At 40.9% G+C, this 16,807-nt stretch overlaps 1 protein-coding gene across 4 annotated transcripts; it reads right to left on the reverse strand.

Annotated features, from left to right (window-relative positions):
- Nucleotides 1–284: 284 nt before the first annotated feature.
- Nucleotides 285–15,297, reverse strand: fam135a (family with sequence similarity 135 member A). Of its 4 annotated transcripts, none has more exons than XM_084021953.1 (21): nt 15,050–15,297; nt 12,558–12,687; nt 11,579–11,658; nt 10,619–10,758; nt 10,374–10,444; nt 10,075–10,248; nt 9,712–9,838; nt 8,200–8,353; nt 7,567–7,644; nt 7,186–7,235; nt 5,945–6,100; nt 5,774–5,847; nt 5,496–5,650; nt 3,442–5,392; nt 3,180–3,340; nt 2,984–3,075; nt 2,757–2,854; nt 2,380–2,531; nt 2,129–2,239; nt 1,929–2,042; nt 285–1,823 (listed from the first exon to the last, which is right to left on the reverse strand). In XM_084021953.1, exons 2-21 carry the CDS (start codon nt 12,632–12,634, stop codon nt 1,618–1,620), a joined length of 4,221 nt encoding a protein of 1,406 aa, XP_083878079.1. In that variant the 5' UTR covers nt 12,635–12,687; nt 15,050–15,297; the 3' UTR covers nt 285–1,617. The 4 variants fall into 4 exon arrangements, with proteins under 4 accessions (XP_083878079.1, XP_083878078.1, XP_083878081.1 ...); XM_084021952.1 differs by having other exon boundaries at nt 5,945–6,103; XM_084021955.1 differs by lacking the exon at nt 7,567–7,644.
- Nucleotides 15,298–16,807: the final 1,510 nt, after the last annotated feature.

The raw sequence follows: 16,807 nt of genomic DNA on the forward strand, positions 1-16,807 counted from the left end.
CCCTAGTTAAATATTAGTGCACTGGCAGAACCCAATAATCTGCAATCAGTAGGTTGCTGAAGGGATTTATGTGGGAGGGGTAAATGTGCACTACCTCTGAGGGAATGACGAGTTAAGATCACGCAAAATTGAGATAATGCGCAGGGCAGGCCTACAGCATGGAGAAAATGGATATTCTAACACATCATTGACAATTATGGCACTTCAAGTTGAAATAGTATGCCCTCTTAACATGTATACACTTAACCAGGTTCTTAACAGAACACTCCACACAAATTCCCACATTTGTTGTAGGTCTTTAAAAGAATACATTACTGTGACGACACTGCCATCTGCAGGCCATTTGATCAATTGAACAGAAAAACCCAAGTAAAAATGAAAGATAAATATCATTGGAAAAGCACTTCAATAACAACAGAAACTACAGGATTAACATTACTGCTACATGCATTCAATTATAGTGAACCCAACCCAGAGCTGCACATCAATGTAAACCAAAACTAGACTTTGCAATGACTACAGCTAAAATGAGTTAGCTCATCAAATTATTTTTCCTATTTAAACTGCAGGAACACTTACAAAATGACACGTCAGTTAGGATTGTATTAGTAGATGATATGAAATCACTTCAGAACTGTTTTCCTGTGAGACATAAGAAAGAAACAAAAGTCAACAAATAGCCAACTTAATAATATGCATATTTAATGGTAGAGTATGATGATATATAAACTATTTTCCAAGAAACATTTTTTAATTCCAAGCAATACTTTCCAGTTTAAACACAATCACCAAATTATACCAACCAAATACTTTTAATAAAAGAAGTTCATATTACCAACATGTGCTTTTGCTGAATCATGACCATTGCTTAAAACCCCTGTAATAAAATGTTATGTCGTAGGCAAAGCTTTATTCTCCCAACACCAGGTTGGATATATGTTGTGCAGAATGCTGCAATGGCAAGGGACAGCATTAAGTATTAAGACCAATGCAAAGGCTGTGGAAATCTGAGCAACAATCCTATTTCAAATGCAATCTTTGCCATTAAAAATTGATGGAAAATTGTTGATAAAAAAGTAACTTGTACAAATGACCTTTTTCAGTACAAAAGCTTGTAAAATGCAGTTGTGGTGCAAATCAATGCAGTGTCTCTTTAAATTGGTGGGAAACATTTGCAATGGTGAGGACAGTATGTGCAGACGTGACTTGGGCCAGCTCACCAAAACAGCCATTTCAGTTTTGTAGCAGCTACATTTCCAGTTCAGTATCTAATATTAATTGAATAACTAATTAAATGTAGAAATAACACATAAATAACACTGAAAATATAGCATATGATGGGGGGAATCATTTCCCAAACAAAAAAAAAAGAAACAAAACAATGTTTAAAAGATGGCAGTAGAAAAATAAAAACATCCACATCCACTGTGATTCCAATATAAACATGAAATGAAGGAAATGTGATTTTGCTCATGTCTTTGAAAAGTGATTATACAGTATATGTATTTAAAAACCAAGAGATAATCCAGATACGATGAACAGAATAAGGTTTCGATACAGTGAGGTATTAGCTCCACATTCCTCTTATCCATCAACGTGTTTGATTCTACCACAGTTCTACTGGAAGAACTTGAGGCCTGCAACAAGAAAGAACTTCTCCAGGAAGATCTCAGAATCGAGGACGGCTATGTGGGCGGCCCGGCCGATAAGAGAGTTGGCTGTGTTGGGCAGGGCATGAATGACATCATATCGCACTAGATTACAGTCTTTGTTCTGAAGTACTGGCAGCAGCAGGTTCTCGATCATCTCAGCATAAACAGGACCTGGTAAGAGTGAAACAGGCAGAACAGGATAGGTTTGGTCCGTTTGATGATGTCATTATGGTGTACAATTTAGTTTGCAGACAAAACGAGTCGACCCAAACTCACCTGTTTGTTTGTCCTTTAATGCAGTTTTGCACATTTCTATTCGAGCAGAATGATAGGGGACATAGCGATCCTGCAGTGACCCCACCAGCACCACATTCTTGAAAAACTGCAGACCTTCAAAAGCAGATCAATAGAAACGTTATACAATCTCAAATTCCACATATGCGGCCCAAAACTTCTTGTAAAAAAGCAAAGCTAACCAGATTTCTTGCTGAGCTTGTAGAGGAAAGTTTGGCGAGGATCCGAATTATCACGGCACGTCAGCTGCAGGAGGGACCCTGACTTTTTCCACTTCTGCATGAACCAAAGGCCTAGGAACAAGTTAACAGTTATTTAACAGGATTCACCACAATGACAGAGTAGACACGCAGAAAGAATACAACCAACACTAACTAGACGTTATCAAAATATCTGAGAAGATGTGCCATCAGCTAAACGCTTTGAAACGTACCGGTGTTGACCAGAGCAGAACTGTTGTACAACGTGCCCAGGTGAGGTCCAGAGAGGGAGAGGAAGGTGTGCAGCCGGCTCAGGTAACATTTAAACCTCGGCCTCGTTAGCACTGAGCGAACGATGAGATTTCCCAACGAATGACCCACAAAGCTGCAAATGAAAAGACCAAACAACATTTATATCGACGTTTGTCAGATGTTTAGAGTATAACATACAATTGAAATAAAGCTTTTTACATATTTATGTACTATGCTGTTGAGAACACACATACTAAGTAACAAATCAACTGCTACAGTATCATGCAGGGACTAACAGGTAACGCATCCTTTTTAAACTAAATAAAATGCTATACATTTTGGTAGAAGAAGATAATACCTTATCTTTGACACCGTGAGGTTGTATATCTGAATGTACTGGACTATTTCATCCAGTAATCGGTCCGTCATTGACTCAAAGTCAGCAAAAGTGTCATTCTGTGGATGAAAAGAGCATTACATGAACAGAGAAGACTGTTTCGTGGTATTTTTGTCTCATTTGGAGGCGTTACAGCTCGTTCATGCTGATGCCAGATGGCAGTAGTGCCTTTGTGTTTATCCACTCACCTGGTTCCTCTCTGACATTAGGAAGTCTATACGAGCACCAGGCAGTCCAAGCTCCAGGTAAGTCTTCACCAGTCTCAGGTCTGCACTATTACCTGCAGTAGTAAAGGGAACATGAAAGACAACACGTCAATATTTTTTTGAATACAAAAAAAGAGACTCTAAAGGAACTATTTCCTAAAAGATAAGGTTTTCCTACCGTCCAGACCGTGGACACAGACTATGAGATGGATGCCTTCTTCACAGCTTTCATCTTCCTCCAAGCTGAAGTAGGGCACAGTGGATGCCAGCTCAGGTACTTCACTATACAAGAAGCCAGGCAGCCTTAGCTGTTTCATTTCTTCCTTGGCCTTAATGAACCTACACAATGAGAATGAAATCATTGATGAATATCAATCTAGAATCTGCAAGACGGGACAAATATCTGCAATAACATTGAAAAAAAAAAAATGATGACTCACGCTTTCATTTGTGGTGTGGCTGCACATTCATACCACCGCAAGCTGGAGGAAAAGGAGATGGAGGGACAGGGAGGTCTGCCCAAGCTCGACCCGACACTGTTGGAGGCTGGGTTGGAGCAGATGGGCGCTTTTGATAAATCCTTTGTTTCATGGGGGTAGCCGATGCCAAGCTGTTCAAACAGAAGACTGGCCTCTGAAGCTGCTGCCGCCCCAACCCCGCTCAGCTCCTCATCAGCAACGCCATTAACAAAAGCATAGCCATCACCTTCCTCGTAGTAACCGTTCTCTATCATCTCATGCTCCGTCTCGTCCTCATCCTCCTCAACCGGTGGTCCTGGCTGGATGGCCAGTGTGATAGCAGATGTTTCTACAGGGCTGATCTCAGACACGTCTGTGCTCGAGCATGAGCCAAAGTAGTTCTCGACCATCCCACGTTTTACGAGGTCAGTGCTACTGGTGGCAGAGTTACTGGAGGGGCAGGCGGTATGGGGTTCACTACGGGATTCTTTAACGACCCCAGAACCGACTGCTCCCTCTAGGCCAAGATCAGAAATCCCTACTAATTTGGGATCGGTTTCCAAGTCAAAGGGAGGTTTTATAAGTTGGGAATCATCCACATTAGTGTTAGGGCTGCAGGCCATGTCTATGGCAGGTCTGCTGGTGATATCCTCAGAGAAGATTACACTCTGCTCCTGCACCAAAACACTGGACTTTCTGACTCGCACTTCAGCTCCACTGGAACCCCTTGAGGAACCTTCACCCTCGTCATCCGAGGGCAAGGAGTTGATGGAAGTGAGAGAGGACTGGACTCCACTCACAGCACTGGTATTTTCTTGGTAAAGAATTTCTGCTGCCCCACTGGGCTTTTGCACTGAGCTTTGCTGAACAACCCGTGGTGCAGGACTCAGGAGGGGCCTCTCAGGCTGGAGGGCAGCAACAACTGATTCAGCGACGCCTAGTCCCGCACAAGTCTGAAGTCCTGGAACAAGCTGAGTGGTGAAGGAGCTGGGCTCACTTTCAATGCCTGAGTCTGAGAGGCGAGATGAGGCATTGGGGGGTCCTCCATCTGGTAGCCTGATACAGTCACCCTTCACCTGTACTGAGACCAGACTGGACTGGCCCCGCTGTGCTGCTTCTTTACTTGGCCTTTCGAACACAGAGTCCACCACAGACTGTTTGGAGTCACAGAGATCTGTCTGGGTGATCTCAGGAAAATCGCTGCTTACAGGTCCATCAGTCCGACATGGTAGGAGAACAGTTACTTTGTCCCCTTGGTATGGGTCCTTGTCACTTGGTTTAACCTCAATTTGCTTCAGCCCAGCAGACCACGGTGGCAGCTTTTGGCCACTGTGGTCAAGTGGCTCATCTATGCAAAGTGGTTGATTGCATGTAGCAATAACCCCAGTACCTGCCTGAGGATTATTCTGCGAGTCCATGTTTGTAGGCTTTTTGAAAAAACCTTTTTGAGAAGCAGCATTAGTTGTATTGTCATCTGCAACAGAATCAGCAGCACTGCTTGCACAGTGTGCTGAAGTGGCACCAGATTCCAAAACTGAATTTGCATTAGTCCTTAAAGAACCACTTGAGTCCCTCTGTAAGGGACCTCGATCCTCTTCTTGGTTTAAGGGAGCTTCCCTTTCCTTGTGCTTTGTGTCACCATAAGGAGCTTTGAGGTTCTTATAGCCCACTAACACCACAGAGTCCTTGGATCCCTGTCTAATAAGCTTCTTGGAGTTCTCAGTCTTGGCGTTTTTCTTCAGTTTGACTGACTTGCCTTTGGACTTGGGTGGTGGATCATAGCTGTCTGGCCAGGTGTTATCCATAGGGGCACACTGAGACTCAGGTAGAGGACTGGCTGCTGCACTGCAGTCCTTGGAGTTTGGCTTGTCCGTTTTGTTGGACACAGAGCCGGTCCTTGTATTATGCATGCCCAGCCAGGGTCCATCACGATCTTCAGAAGCAAAACAGGTTGAACATTAACTAAAGGCAACAAAAATAAATAAATTAGCCTGCTGGCTGTACATCTAGTTGATCATTAATACTGTATTACTGACCTTCTGTGATAGAATCCAGGTATCTATCCTCAAAGATAATCGGCAGGGAGCTAACATCCCCATCCAGGTCTGCACATTCCACTGGAATTGGAGGCAAAGAAGAGAAGTAGCTGGAGCTTTTGATAGCATTAGTCATCTGCTGGTGGCTGTGAGCACTGATGTAGAGGTAGGAAAAAGAGACAGCAAGAGTCAGAGAGGGAAAAATACATCCATAGTGGTGGCACAGGCTTGACAAGTAAACACTTTATTTCATATACATGAAGAACACTGCAACTTACTGTAGTTCCTGATAAGCTAGTGCAGATTGTCTTGGATGTTCAAGACAAAAGAAAGCCTCCGCAAACCGTCTCACCTGTAATAACACCACATTACAGAGTATACATTCAAGATTCAGTCTCGCCCAGAGGTTTGAGTATAGTTTTGGATCAGTATACGAAGTTGGGACTCACTCTTAGTGTATGGTGCTCCATAGCTAGTAGGGCAGCGACATGCTCCTGCAGGGACACTACCTCTAGGAATTGTCCCCAGAGTGCCATGAGCAGAGAGCAGAGCTGAGCCAGGTTCATATTTACCAATTCTGCCAGCTCGTCAGGGGACTCTGCTTTCTGCTAAAAAAAAAAAAAGAACAATAAGACACTAGTCACCCACTAGAGGGCTCAAGTGAGTCGAAAGAACAATGGCATGCAGTTCTATGCAAGATTACTTAGCTTTAAAATCATAAAAAGTTAATAAAATGTATGTTATTTTTGATATTTCTTGATTGACATACAATAATAATTCCTCCCAATCATCACTTATGAACCGGTACAAGTGTGTTGTGGTGTCTGTATTTTCTTTCTTTTCCATTTTGCTGTGTTGACATTTCTGAGTGTCAACTTCTCTAGAAACATCGTACGCATCATGAATCTGAGAGGAAGCTACGAAAATGGCAGACACGACAAAGGAGTGGGTGTCTCAAACACACACTTATGAAATGCTTTCAGAGACTAGTTTTCAACACCACTCAACCAACTGGGAAGAAAAATCTGAAAGCTTACAAACTCACAACCTCCATGATGATTCAGTGGAATCTCTTCTCCGTAAATGACACACCTTTAGTCACCAATTATAAAGGATTCTCACCGCTGACTCCAGTTAAGCTTTCTAGTTAAGCTTTTCTCAATTCTGTATCACATGGTTATGGAAATACTGCTTCAATATCCACCAACATTAAATCCCTTGACGTAATAAAAACAATGATACTAAGCCTTAGTCCCGTCTTCCATCAGAGGATTCTGAGCTCACTCAGCTTGTTTGTTTGTTTGTACTCCTTTTATACGCATTAATAGATCCAGTTTTAATGCATGGTACTATTTGCTTCCACCCTAAGTACACCTCGACCAACAAAAACATTGCAAAATCATATAAACATCAGAAAGTATTATTGATATACACATGCACACAATCCTACCACTACTTCCATTATATTTTAAACACAAGACGACTGCACACTTCTAATAAATCATGCCTTCACTCATGGCCTCCAGTTATAGTGACACTGACAGATGTTTCACTTTTACCCAACAACTTCTATAAACCCATCTGCCATATTTCCAGTGATCTCCTCCAGTCACACAAATGAAGCACGAGGCCTGTTACTTACTAAAAGTGGTTGGCCTTTTGAAGAACAAACGTCAGAAACAGGTCTTACCTTGACTTGATCACATAATTCAGCTAGACGGGCCTCTAAGTCGAGTTGTTCTGAGGAGGCAGAGGAACAGCATTACTGAGATTCACTTTTATTATTCATCCATTTATGCAGAAGGTAAGGAAGAGGTGTTAGACAGCACTGGTGTCAAAGAGTGAACATGATCAGAGTAACTACAAATTCAAAGAGAATCAATGCGTTATGAGACTCTTAGACCAAGCCATAGTTATAAAGATGGAAAGAAAGATTGATATATATATATATTTATATATATGACAGCAGTTGAATGTTTTGAGTTTTCTACAAGAAGGAAATTGGAGTGAAGAAGGGAAAAAAAGAGAGAAACTCAGGCTTATTTGAGAACCTGTAAGGGTCAGGACATACCTATGTAGACGTGCCTTTGACTTCGGGGATAGGGTCTTCTGAGTACTCTCTCATATAGTACTTGCATGCTGGGCTTGGCTAGTAAGATTGCACATATAGGCATATTTAACCTTTTTATTATGTGGTCCTCTGGGATGGGTTAATATCTGTCCAACTGTGTGGGTTAGCCTTATTAATACATAGTTAACAATGAAAAATGTTTGGGAGCTTTCAGTCTTCTGGTGAACAGGATTATCTAATGAGTGCAAGTATGATTTTGTAAGTATATTGAACTTAGGTTAATTTAGGAATCCAACTGTGGTTAATTCATCACACTTTGACGACGATATTCATGCTGACAGTGTCTTTTTAAAAGGGTTCAATGTGTCAATGTGTAGGGATCAGATGAAATGATATGAGAACTCAACAAACTTAAAATACAACAAACACAGACGCTGAAAAGACAAAACAATGAAAATCCATCCAAAGCAAAAAAAATGAAGCAGAATGTATTGTACTGTATAAACTTGACTCAAAGTCAAAAATGATTCCAATAAAAAGTGTGCAGAGACATATTTAAATAAGTCTGGGATTTGTGATTTCACTGCTATACGACCTGTTGTAACCTGGTTGTGAAGCCACAGTGCAGTATACCTAGTTCCATACGATGGGAGGAGGGCAGGTCCTTGGTTATAGAGGTGAAGTAGTCAAAGAGGCCCTGGTAGGCTAGTAGGAGATTGGAGCAGAGGTTATGGTGCAGACCGAAGGCATGCTGCAGACAGGGGTCAGACACCAGGAATGTCCTGCCCTGAGGGATTATGAGGGACACAGAAAAGAGGGTATAGATGATTTAATTCAGTAAACAATATTCTGTCTATCTTGTCTTGTCTGTTGTTTTTTTTGTATGGCTGTCCCACAAATTAAATAGAGGGTGTTGTTGTATGTACGCTACTTTATTTTTATGTTTTCTATGTTATCGGGAAAATAGATGAAAACTAGCCATTGTTCTAACTCAAGCATATTTACATTGTATATTCATACTGATGTCCATAAATATGCACTGTCCCTATTAAATTAACAAATCAAATCAATAAATATTACTGCTGTTCAGAACATTCTGAGCAGTTGTCAACATTAGCCACTGCCAGGAGAGACACAAACTCAGACAAAACAACATAATCTGTCATGTTTGTGCCTATTTTAAATTCAGATTTTTTTTAATAATGGGTTCTGCATTTAATCTTCACAGTTTATGTTAGTGGTCACAAACAGAATTTAGAGAAAACAGTAGTGTATTTGTGGTGAACTGGCATCAGGTCAATAATAAACGGATAAAAACATGATTCTTGGTGATGAATTAAAGCGATCTATAGCAGCATACTCATATCATTATATAGAGGACATAATGGCTGAAGAGTGCATTAGAGAAATCACTACAGCTCTATAAATCACAACAAATGAACTTGGCAGTTACTTCCCGACATTTATTTTGTGTGAAATATCTAAGTGGCTGTATAGTTCTGAACAGATAGCTACAGTGAAATGAATAGTGGTCGGTGTGTTGTTGTTCCCAAGTTGCTCATTAGTGATGCATCAAGGAATGATGTAGGGCATTGCCTCAGTTCTGTCTGAAGGACTCTGGTTCATTCACACTAGCGCATCTCAGGGGCAGCTTTAGGGCAGCCACCTTCCTCTGTCAGGAGAGCCCTATTACTTCTGGCCAAATGTGATAAGAGGTCTGATAGATGCCCTGTCAACAGCCTGACACACACATCTCCCTGTGTTTCAAATGCAATGAGCGTTACACTCTGTTCTACCTTAGGCAAAGAACTGTCAAATCCAAGTCCACAGCCATGTCCATGTAATAATCAACGCCTGTATTACTTGCCTAAACAATACATGGATGATCATTTTTAGCCTTTCAGCTTTATTTCTCACCCATAAAAGGAAAACGGCATATCTTCCACAGCATATCTTGAGTATTATTAGGTTTATGACAAGCTATTTTTTTTATCAAGTGCTTAATTTAGCCCTTTGTAATACAGCAAAACTTGTAAAATGATACGACGGTGGCATCTTTTTCAAACTTTCATGACAGCTCAGAGGTATAGCTGCATCTACAAATTTCAAAAGACATTGTCCTTGATATAAAGGAGGTCCACTTACATCTGGTGATACTTGCTTGACATAACTGCTGCCGAACACCACATTCTCCAGAGGTGGGATGACGGAGTCTTTGCTCTGCGGTGGCGCATTGCGGTTAAGCCAAGTGGATTTCACTGGTCGAGGCAAACTAGATAAACACACACAGGGAAATCAAACACAACCAATCACCACAAGGTTTTAATGGGACACTTCTAACAAAGTTCCTATAACTTCTATTATTCACTGTTTTACATGAATGTCAAGTAAACTTCAACAGGTATCTTGTTTACTTCATTATGAAACACCTGCATCACTTGTGCATGAATGTATATCTACATTCAGTGAGTGTCTATCATGTTATCTTGTGTAAGGTAGAAGTCTGACCTGATAAGGGGCTGATGTAGTGCCACTAGGGAGGCATGGATGGCTACCGAGATGACAGACAGGTGGAAGTAGTCGAACATGACATTGACGTGTTGGTGAATGCCTCGCTGAAGGTTAAAGTGCAAACGAAGTGTGCGGCCACTGATATTCTGCAGAGAGCCTGGATCATCGGGCCTGTGGAAAAGAAATAAAGATGATACAGAGGATTAGATCAGTGCCTCATTTGTATAACAGATGCAAATATCAAATGCATAAAACACCGACATAAGTACGTGCAGTTAAAATGTTGCAACACCTACGTGTAATCACCATCTGTGAAATATAAATCCAAGAAGAGCTGGAAATCAATGTCATTGAGGGACTCTTCCACCTGAAAATATTGGAAAAACAGTGGAGACGTCAAATTAATAGCTAGTGTGTTTCAAGCATATGATGTCCCAAGTCCATGTTTAGGATCTGTATAACAGCATTCAAGGTGTTTTTTTTTTTTTTAAATTGGATGTCATCAGCTCAAATAAGTCTGAATTTTGAACTTTCAACGTACCCTCTTCTCATCCAGCAACATCATCACTTTGAAGAGGAGGACATCATTGACCACAACCTCTTCATTCTTGTACAGGATTTGGAAAGTTTTGCTGCAGATGACATCATCTTGGACCGAAGCAGGAAAGGCCAGATCTGAGCCTAGACAAAAGCCACAGGGACAAACTGTGTGTTTAAATGTAATCATTAAACCAACCTGTCTGCTTTATTTTTTTCTGTATAAACTTGAGAAACACATGAGGCTGTGACCAGGCACAGATCTAAGAATGTCAGGTGTTGTTACACATGGCTGACTGTTCAAAGATGGAGAGAAATCTAGATGGATTTTGCAAATCAAAATAAAAACAAACATGTGCAAAACTACAGGTAATATGTGTATAATCTGTGCCAGGAATTATCATATATGTTATTATAAGGTCTGCATTGATGATGAAAGTGTAGTGAAGTTCTGTTTCCCCCCTCTATTGAGAAATGTTTTAAAGTCATTAAAATGGAATTTATTGAAAATTTGCAATTACAAACTCCCTTGATGATCCTGTTTATTTATGAAACAAAGAATTGAGAGCTTTGTGCAAAATGAGCAGTGCGGGTTTTGAAGCAAGGGGGTAAGGGATATTGCTAAGCCTTGGAGAAATACTGAGAACAAGGAGATAAGCCAGTGCCCTACCTGCTCCCAGCTAACAAAACAATAAGTATATCAAATCTGCAATAACAATTTCCTGAGAGCTGAAATTAACGTATAAAAGTTTAACCGAAGAACCAGTTTGACTTATAAGTGTCGCTTGCGTTTACAGGGAAACAAACAGCAAGAAAAGTAGCTGTGTTACTTCATGTATAGCACTTACTGAAGTGTTACTTTCATGTCTTGAATGGGGAACTGAGGGGAAGGGGGGCAGGGCTTAGGGTTGATCAACTGGACCCAAAAAGGATCCCCTGAATTCTTTCAAAATACAAAATTTACCTCCTGGGTGAAGCAGACTGGTCTCAACTTTATGTGGGACCCGGGGTGGCACCTTAAGACCGGTACGAATCTGGTAGAACCTGAGAATGAAGACAAACTGTGTATTAGCTTGGTCCAGAGCAACATTAGAGGCTCGGTGAAAGAGGAACAAACTGCACTGGTTAGCCACAAGTGCCTCTACTTGTAAAATGACACTACACCTTCCATAAATAAATAATGGCCACTTTCTTTTGCAGTCACTCATGTAGTAAACCTGAGCTCTTAAAGCACTGATGCGCCAGGAGCATAGAGCAGGACTTTTATCTCAGCAAAGTATCATTACACGGCTGCTGTAAAAAGGAATTTACAGATGTTAGAGGACACCACTGTTAGAGCTGTGCAGTTTAACCAGCGCACATCATTTTTCCTCTTTAGTTTTCCATTAAACATGGTGCTTCTGTTTTTGTTGGACACCATTTGCAGGAAAAAAAGGGAATTACATATATTGGTAGGGGGGCATTATTCCTGATTGGCAGTATGACAGACACTGTGCCACAAAAATAATTGTATCACAAAGTGACAATTGTACTCGTATGAGAAATCTGGGCCGTAGCTCGTCTGCCCATGTGGTACATTTCACTGCAGCTATGGCAACCGTTCTTGAAATCATCTAGGTTCTTTACTGGGCAATGTTTAAAACACAACCAACCATCATCTTCACAAACATAGGGAGAATCAAGTTAAATAAATATATAAAATAGTATAATCTAGTATTGTTTAGAATTTCTATGAATTCTATAGAAAGAGCATTTTCCGATCCCCCTCAAGGTCTAACCAAGATTGCCAACTGTACCAGATTGTCTGGGACACTCTCGGAATAGATCCTGGTGGCCTTCTACCACAAGTTGAAAACCAAAGTAAGTCTCTCCAAATATATACTTGACTTTGAAAAAAAGGAGCAGAATATTATGTATATATAAAGATTTGAGACAATACTCACCCTCTTTGGAACAGGTCCACATTGTAGAATTTGTGGAGCTCCACAGAGAACTCCACTGTGGCCTGGACTTCAGTCATCTTGGTCTCTACAGGCAGAGGTGCCTGACATCATCTGGGATACACCTGTAGGCCTACAGGTTCAAGTAATTGAATTAGTCATTTCAGCTGCAGCCTGCAGGACTCTTTTGTAAAACAAAAAAAGAATCTGGGCTTAAAGGAAACAGTTTTTTTTGGTTATCATTGTGTATTTCCTGACATACTGGTGTAACAAGACCAAGTTACACAAAGCTGAGGCCAAGCCCTATTCTTTAAAAAAAACATCAGCAAAAGTTATGTCGCCGGATCAAGGTTAAGTTTAAGAATGTGCATGAGTTTTTATGAGGAATTATTAATAGGTAATTGAGGTCTACATCTGGCATAGGAGGCATCCTGTCTTCTGGGCCTAATTGGATAACTACTATACTATGAATAACATTGCAAAAATAGGCCTGAAATATAATATCACCAATTGGTAACGTTAGAAATAAACACAGACATCCATGTAATTTAATACACATATTTTTAGCTGAGCTCCATTTAAACCAAATTAAAGAAAAGGCCATGTAGTTGTTTTTGGCTGTAGTGGGGGCAAATTTAAACTGGCAAAAACAGTCATACAGACGGTTGCTAAATTAGTCATGTAATGAAATGAATAAATCATCCACTGGGCGACAACAGGTCATTGTGTTCATGCCAGTGAAAGCCAATATGAGACACAAATGGCCACCATGAATTTGACCTGGTTGACACAAATGCCTGATGCAAAGCAAGTAGTACCAGGTTATGTTAGTATCCTCTATGTGCATCCCCTCAACATGAAATCAGGCACAGCAGAGAGGACATACAAGTAAAACAAGTGGTTATTTGAATAAATGGGCTGACACATTTAGCTGAACATTAACACGAAAGATGTTAATTCACTACATTAAAACCATAGTGTCACCCATCATGGTTTTACAAATGCAAAAAACACACACACACATTGAGATTTACAGACAACTCAGCAACTCAGGCACATGAACCAATCAACCATGTACAATTTATACCAAGCTAAATTATTCATTCATACCAAATCAATGACATCTGCTTTTGTTGAGCCTACCTTGGAACTCAAGTTGTGCAATAATGGCATAGAAGGAGGGGGTATTGTTAAACCTGTACAGAAGACAAACAGATCTCTATATCTAATGCAGAGACCTGGAGATGTTTACACGAGCAACCCTGTTGTGAAGTGATCCAAAAGGGAGCAAATGCACATTTGGGGGTTAACTTTTTACAGATTTGTTATCCCCTGGAGGTCCGATGTTGAATTTAAAGGGGGCGTCAGAGAAACTGAAAGTCTCTTAAAGGAGTCATAACCTGGTTTTATACGTATCCAGCCCCCCTTGGATCGCTTTGGATCAATTCGTAAAACTTATTAGAAAAAAAAATAAAAAATTTAATCAAACATTGAGCTTGTTCTGACCCTTTTTCGTACCGCGATTTTATCACGCGAGATTACGCGCGAGGTTTTGACTGGTCCGGATGTGCATTGTATAATATGTAATGAGGCGCGCGTTGATTCGCCGCAGGAAGGACAGAGCCGGGGGGGCTTGCCTGCATGCAGACTCCAAAACATAATGGCGGCGCTTCGGCGATTTCAGGTAGCGGACGGGGCGGGGTTGGGTGGTGAAAGAGGGGTGGGCTTATGCAAGTAGCCGCCACGGTGACGTCACCGAAGGCGCAGAATCAAAATCTCGTGCTTTAGGAATGCACACCCTTGTGTGCTATTCCTGTTCGGAAAAAGAGCAGAAGCGAAAAAACGGCGCCACTTTCAAACTCCAGCCTTTCAGGCAAGTTTCAACTGAGGTCAAACACAGATATGCATGTTTTAACAAGAGAAATTGCGATTTCCTGGTGATGACTCCTTTAACGTGGATAACATCAACAGGGAAGAAGAAAGGCGTTGACTGCTTGGAATGCTGAGATGTCGCCATCAAAAACAATAATTCAAGTCAAGTCAAGATTTATAACGTCTGACGTTATCGTCAAAAAGAAAGGGGAGGGGAAGGGGGACCTTTACGTCACCAGCTAAAACCCCAAACTAACACAGACCTGTTAAGGCACAGCTGTTAGTTCTGACTTAGCTGCATGGTTTCGATGCTATGACCACAGTGAGCCGGGTCGTAAAGGTCCCTGCTAGTGGGCACAATCTCGGCAAGGGTATCTTTCCCAGGGTTACAGGTGGGAAGCAACCTAAACATTTTTGACAATGGCCCACAAAAGGTCAGGAACGATCCGGGGGAAAAAAACATAATATAACATACTTGAACAGACCAACGGGTGGAGGGGAGGGGGGGACTCTCACTTGATAGCCAGTTAGCTACGCGTAACAGTTAGCGTAACATTAGCCACCCACAGAACAGTTGTCACCTAGTATAACATTAGCCCAAAGGCAAAGCTAACGCTACTCACCATTGGCAAGCTAACGTTAGCTAGCTAACCAACGTTAGCTCCAATCCCAGCCCCGTCGTCGTCCTTCCGCTGCGAGCTGCTGACTGAAAACACAACTCTGCTGACTATTTCACTTCCTAGTTTGGCGAACGTCCGAGGAGAGACGCAGAGTGGACTCGTCATGTATCTCTCTGTACAGTGCCGTTTGCTAGCCAGCGAGCTAACTGTGCTCAATCTGAAGAGCTGACAGCCCCAGCGAGCGCTGCTCCAACTGCACGCTCGCGAACACTTAACTGCGCGCTACTGCACATACCAGAGGCGCAGTTGACGCACATGCACGAAGAGTTGGGCGCATGAAACAATAACAATTGTGCAATTATGATAAATTGCTGTCGTATTAATGACAATAAAAATACAATAAATATTATTAATAATAATTGATGTTATTGTTATAATAATAATCATAATAAATGTGTATATATAGTGCTTTTCCAGGTGCTTAATCAAACTTAATCAAAACAAAAAAGAACATAGCAAGCACGCCAGCAGAAAACAAAACAACACAAAAAAAACAAGTTTAAAGATTAATGGTTTCATTATACATTTTAATACATAACATGATCATTTCCACGCTGTGGGACTAAAAATGTATCTTATATGATAATGACAATAATGATATAATAACAATATTATTAGTATTATTGTAATTGTGGATTAGGCTGTGTCTATTCCCTACAGCATGTCCACTAAGCATTTTGTCACTTTGAAACAAATGAGAGTGATAAATAGCAGGATATGTTGCATAAATGTAAAGGAGGGACATCCACGTCAGCAGATTCATTTCTTATTTCCTTGCATTAACATTTACAAATAAGCTGGGTTTGCTGGTAATAACCATAACCATGCATTTCCATGGATTCTGGATGATATATCTACAATTTAACAAAATACACATTTTACATACACATACACAGTTATTTTAAGAATTTTGCCTAATTTAAAAAAAAAGGTATTTTTATTCTGCCTCTTTGTCTGAAGAGCGAACACAGCTCACATTGCATCTTAGTCAGCATCACTTGATTTCCAGCATGGGCTAAAACCAGAAACAATGCTATCTGAATACTGTGCAACCATAGAGAAAAGAATGTAGTTCCCAAAAGTGCTGAACAAATAAAGCCACTGCAGAGGGAGATTTTTTTTCCACAACTGATTTCCTTGGTATTGTTTCACAATCATAATATTACCACAAATGGGTTACAATACTTTGACTGTGTGCTTGAAGAAACATTGACATTAAATCCTAAGACGGTGCAGGAGAACATCATCGGAGTGTGAAGTTGACACTGTGGAGACTGTTGACTTACTCCCCTTAATAAATGACAACAGTCAACCCTATAAGAGACCCCTCACTTTGACCTGGAGGCTCTCACTCCTGCTGAGGCAGCAACTATCCGGGGTCTTGTTCTCTGGAAGCAAATCTGTAGAAACATCCAGCAGCAGGTGTCTGTTTTTTGTTTTTTTCACTTCCAGACCAAGTTATGAAATGGGCGGAGTCAAAAGGTAAACAATTAATGTGATAGTGGCCTTGTGAGTGACATGTGATTAATGCCAATACTGTCTGGCAGTTTTGATCCTACAATGCAACCAAATACATTTCTAACTCAAAATGCATGTAATGGTTGAGTTATTTTTCTCATTGCATTCCAGACATATCCTTCTCTACTCATTGTGCTGCTGTTATGTGATCCCACAATATCTTTGCACAGGACTTCATTCTCA

The sequence above is a fragment of the Eutrigla gurnardus genome, assembly GCF_963514095.1.
Source record: "Eutrigla gurnardus genome assembly, chromosome: 11".
Classification (NCBI taxonomy): domain Eukaryota; kingdom Metazoa; phylum Chordata; class Actinopteri; order Perciformes; family Triglidae; genus Eutrigla; species Eutrigla gurnardus.

Coding starts and splice junctions, on each gene's coding strand:
- fam135a (XM_084021952.1), bottom strand. CDS start 12,634: ATGACTGAAGTCCAGGCCACAGTGGAGTTCTCTGTGGAGCTCCACAAA. Junction 10,759..11,578: donor CAGTCTGCTTCACCCAGGAG/GTAAATTTTGTA, acceptor GCTTTTGTCTAG/GCTCAGATCTGGCCTTTCCT. Junction 3,341..3,441: donor GCCACACCACAAATGAAAGC/GTGAGTCATCAT, acceptor CTCATTGTGTAG/GTTCATTAAGGCCAAGGAAG.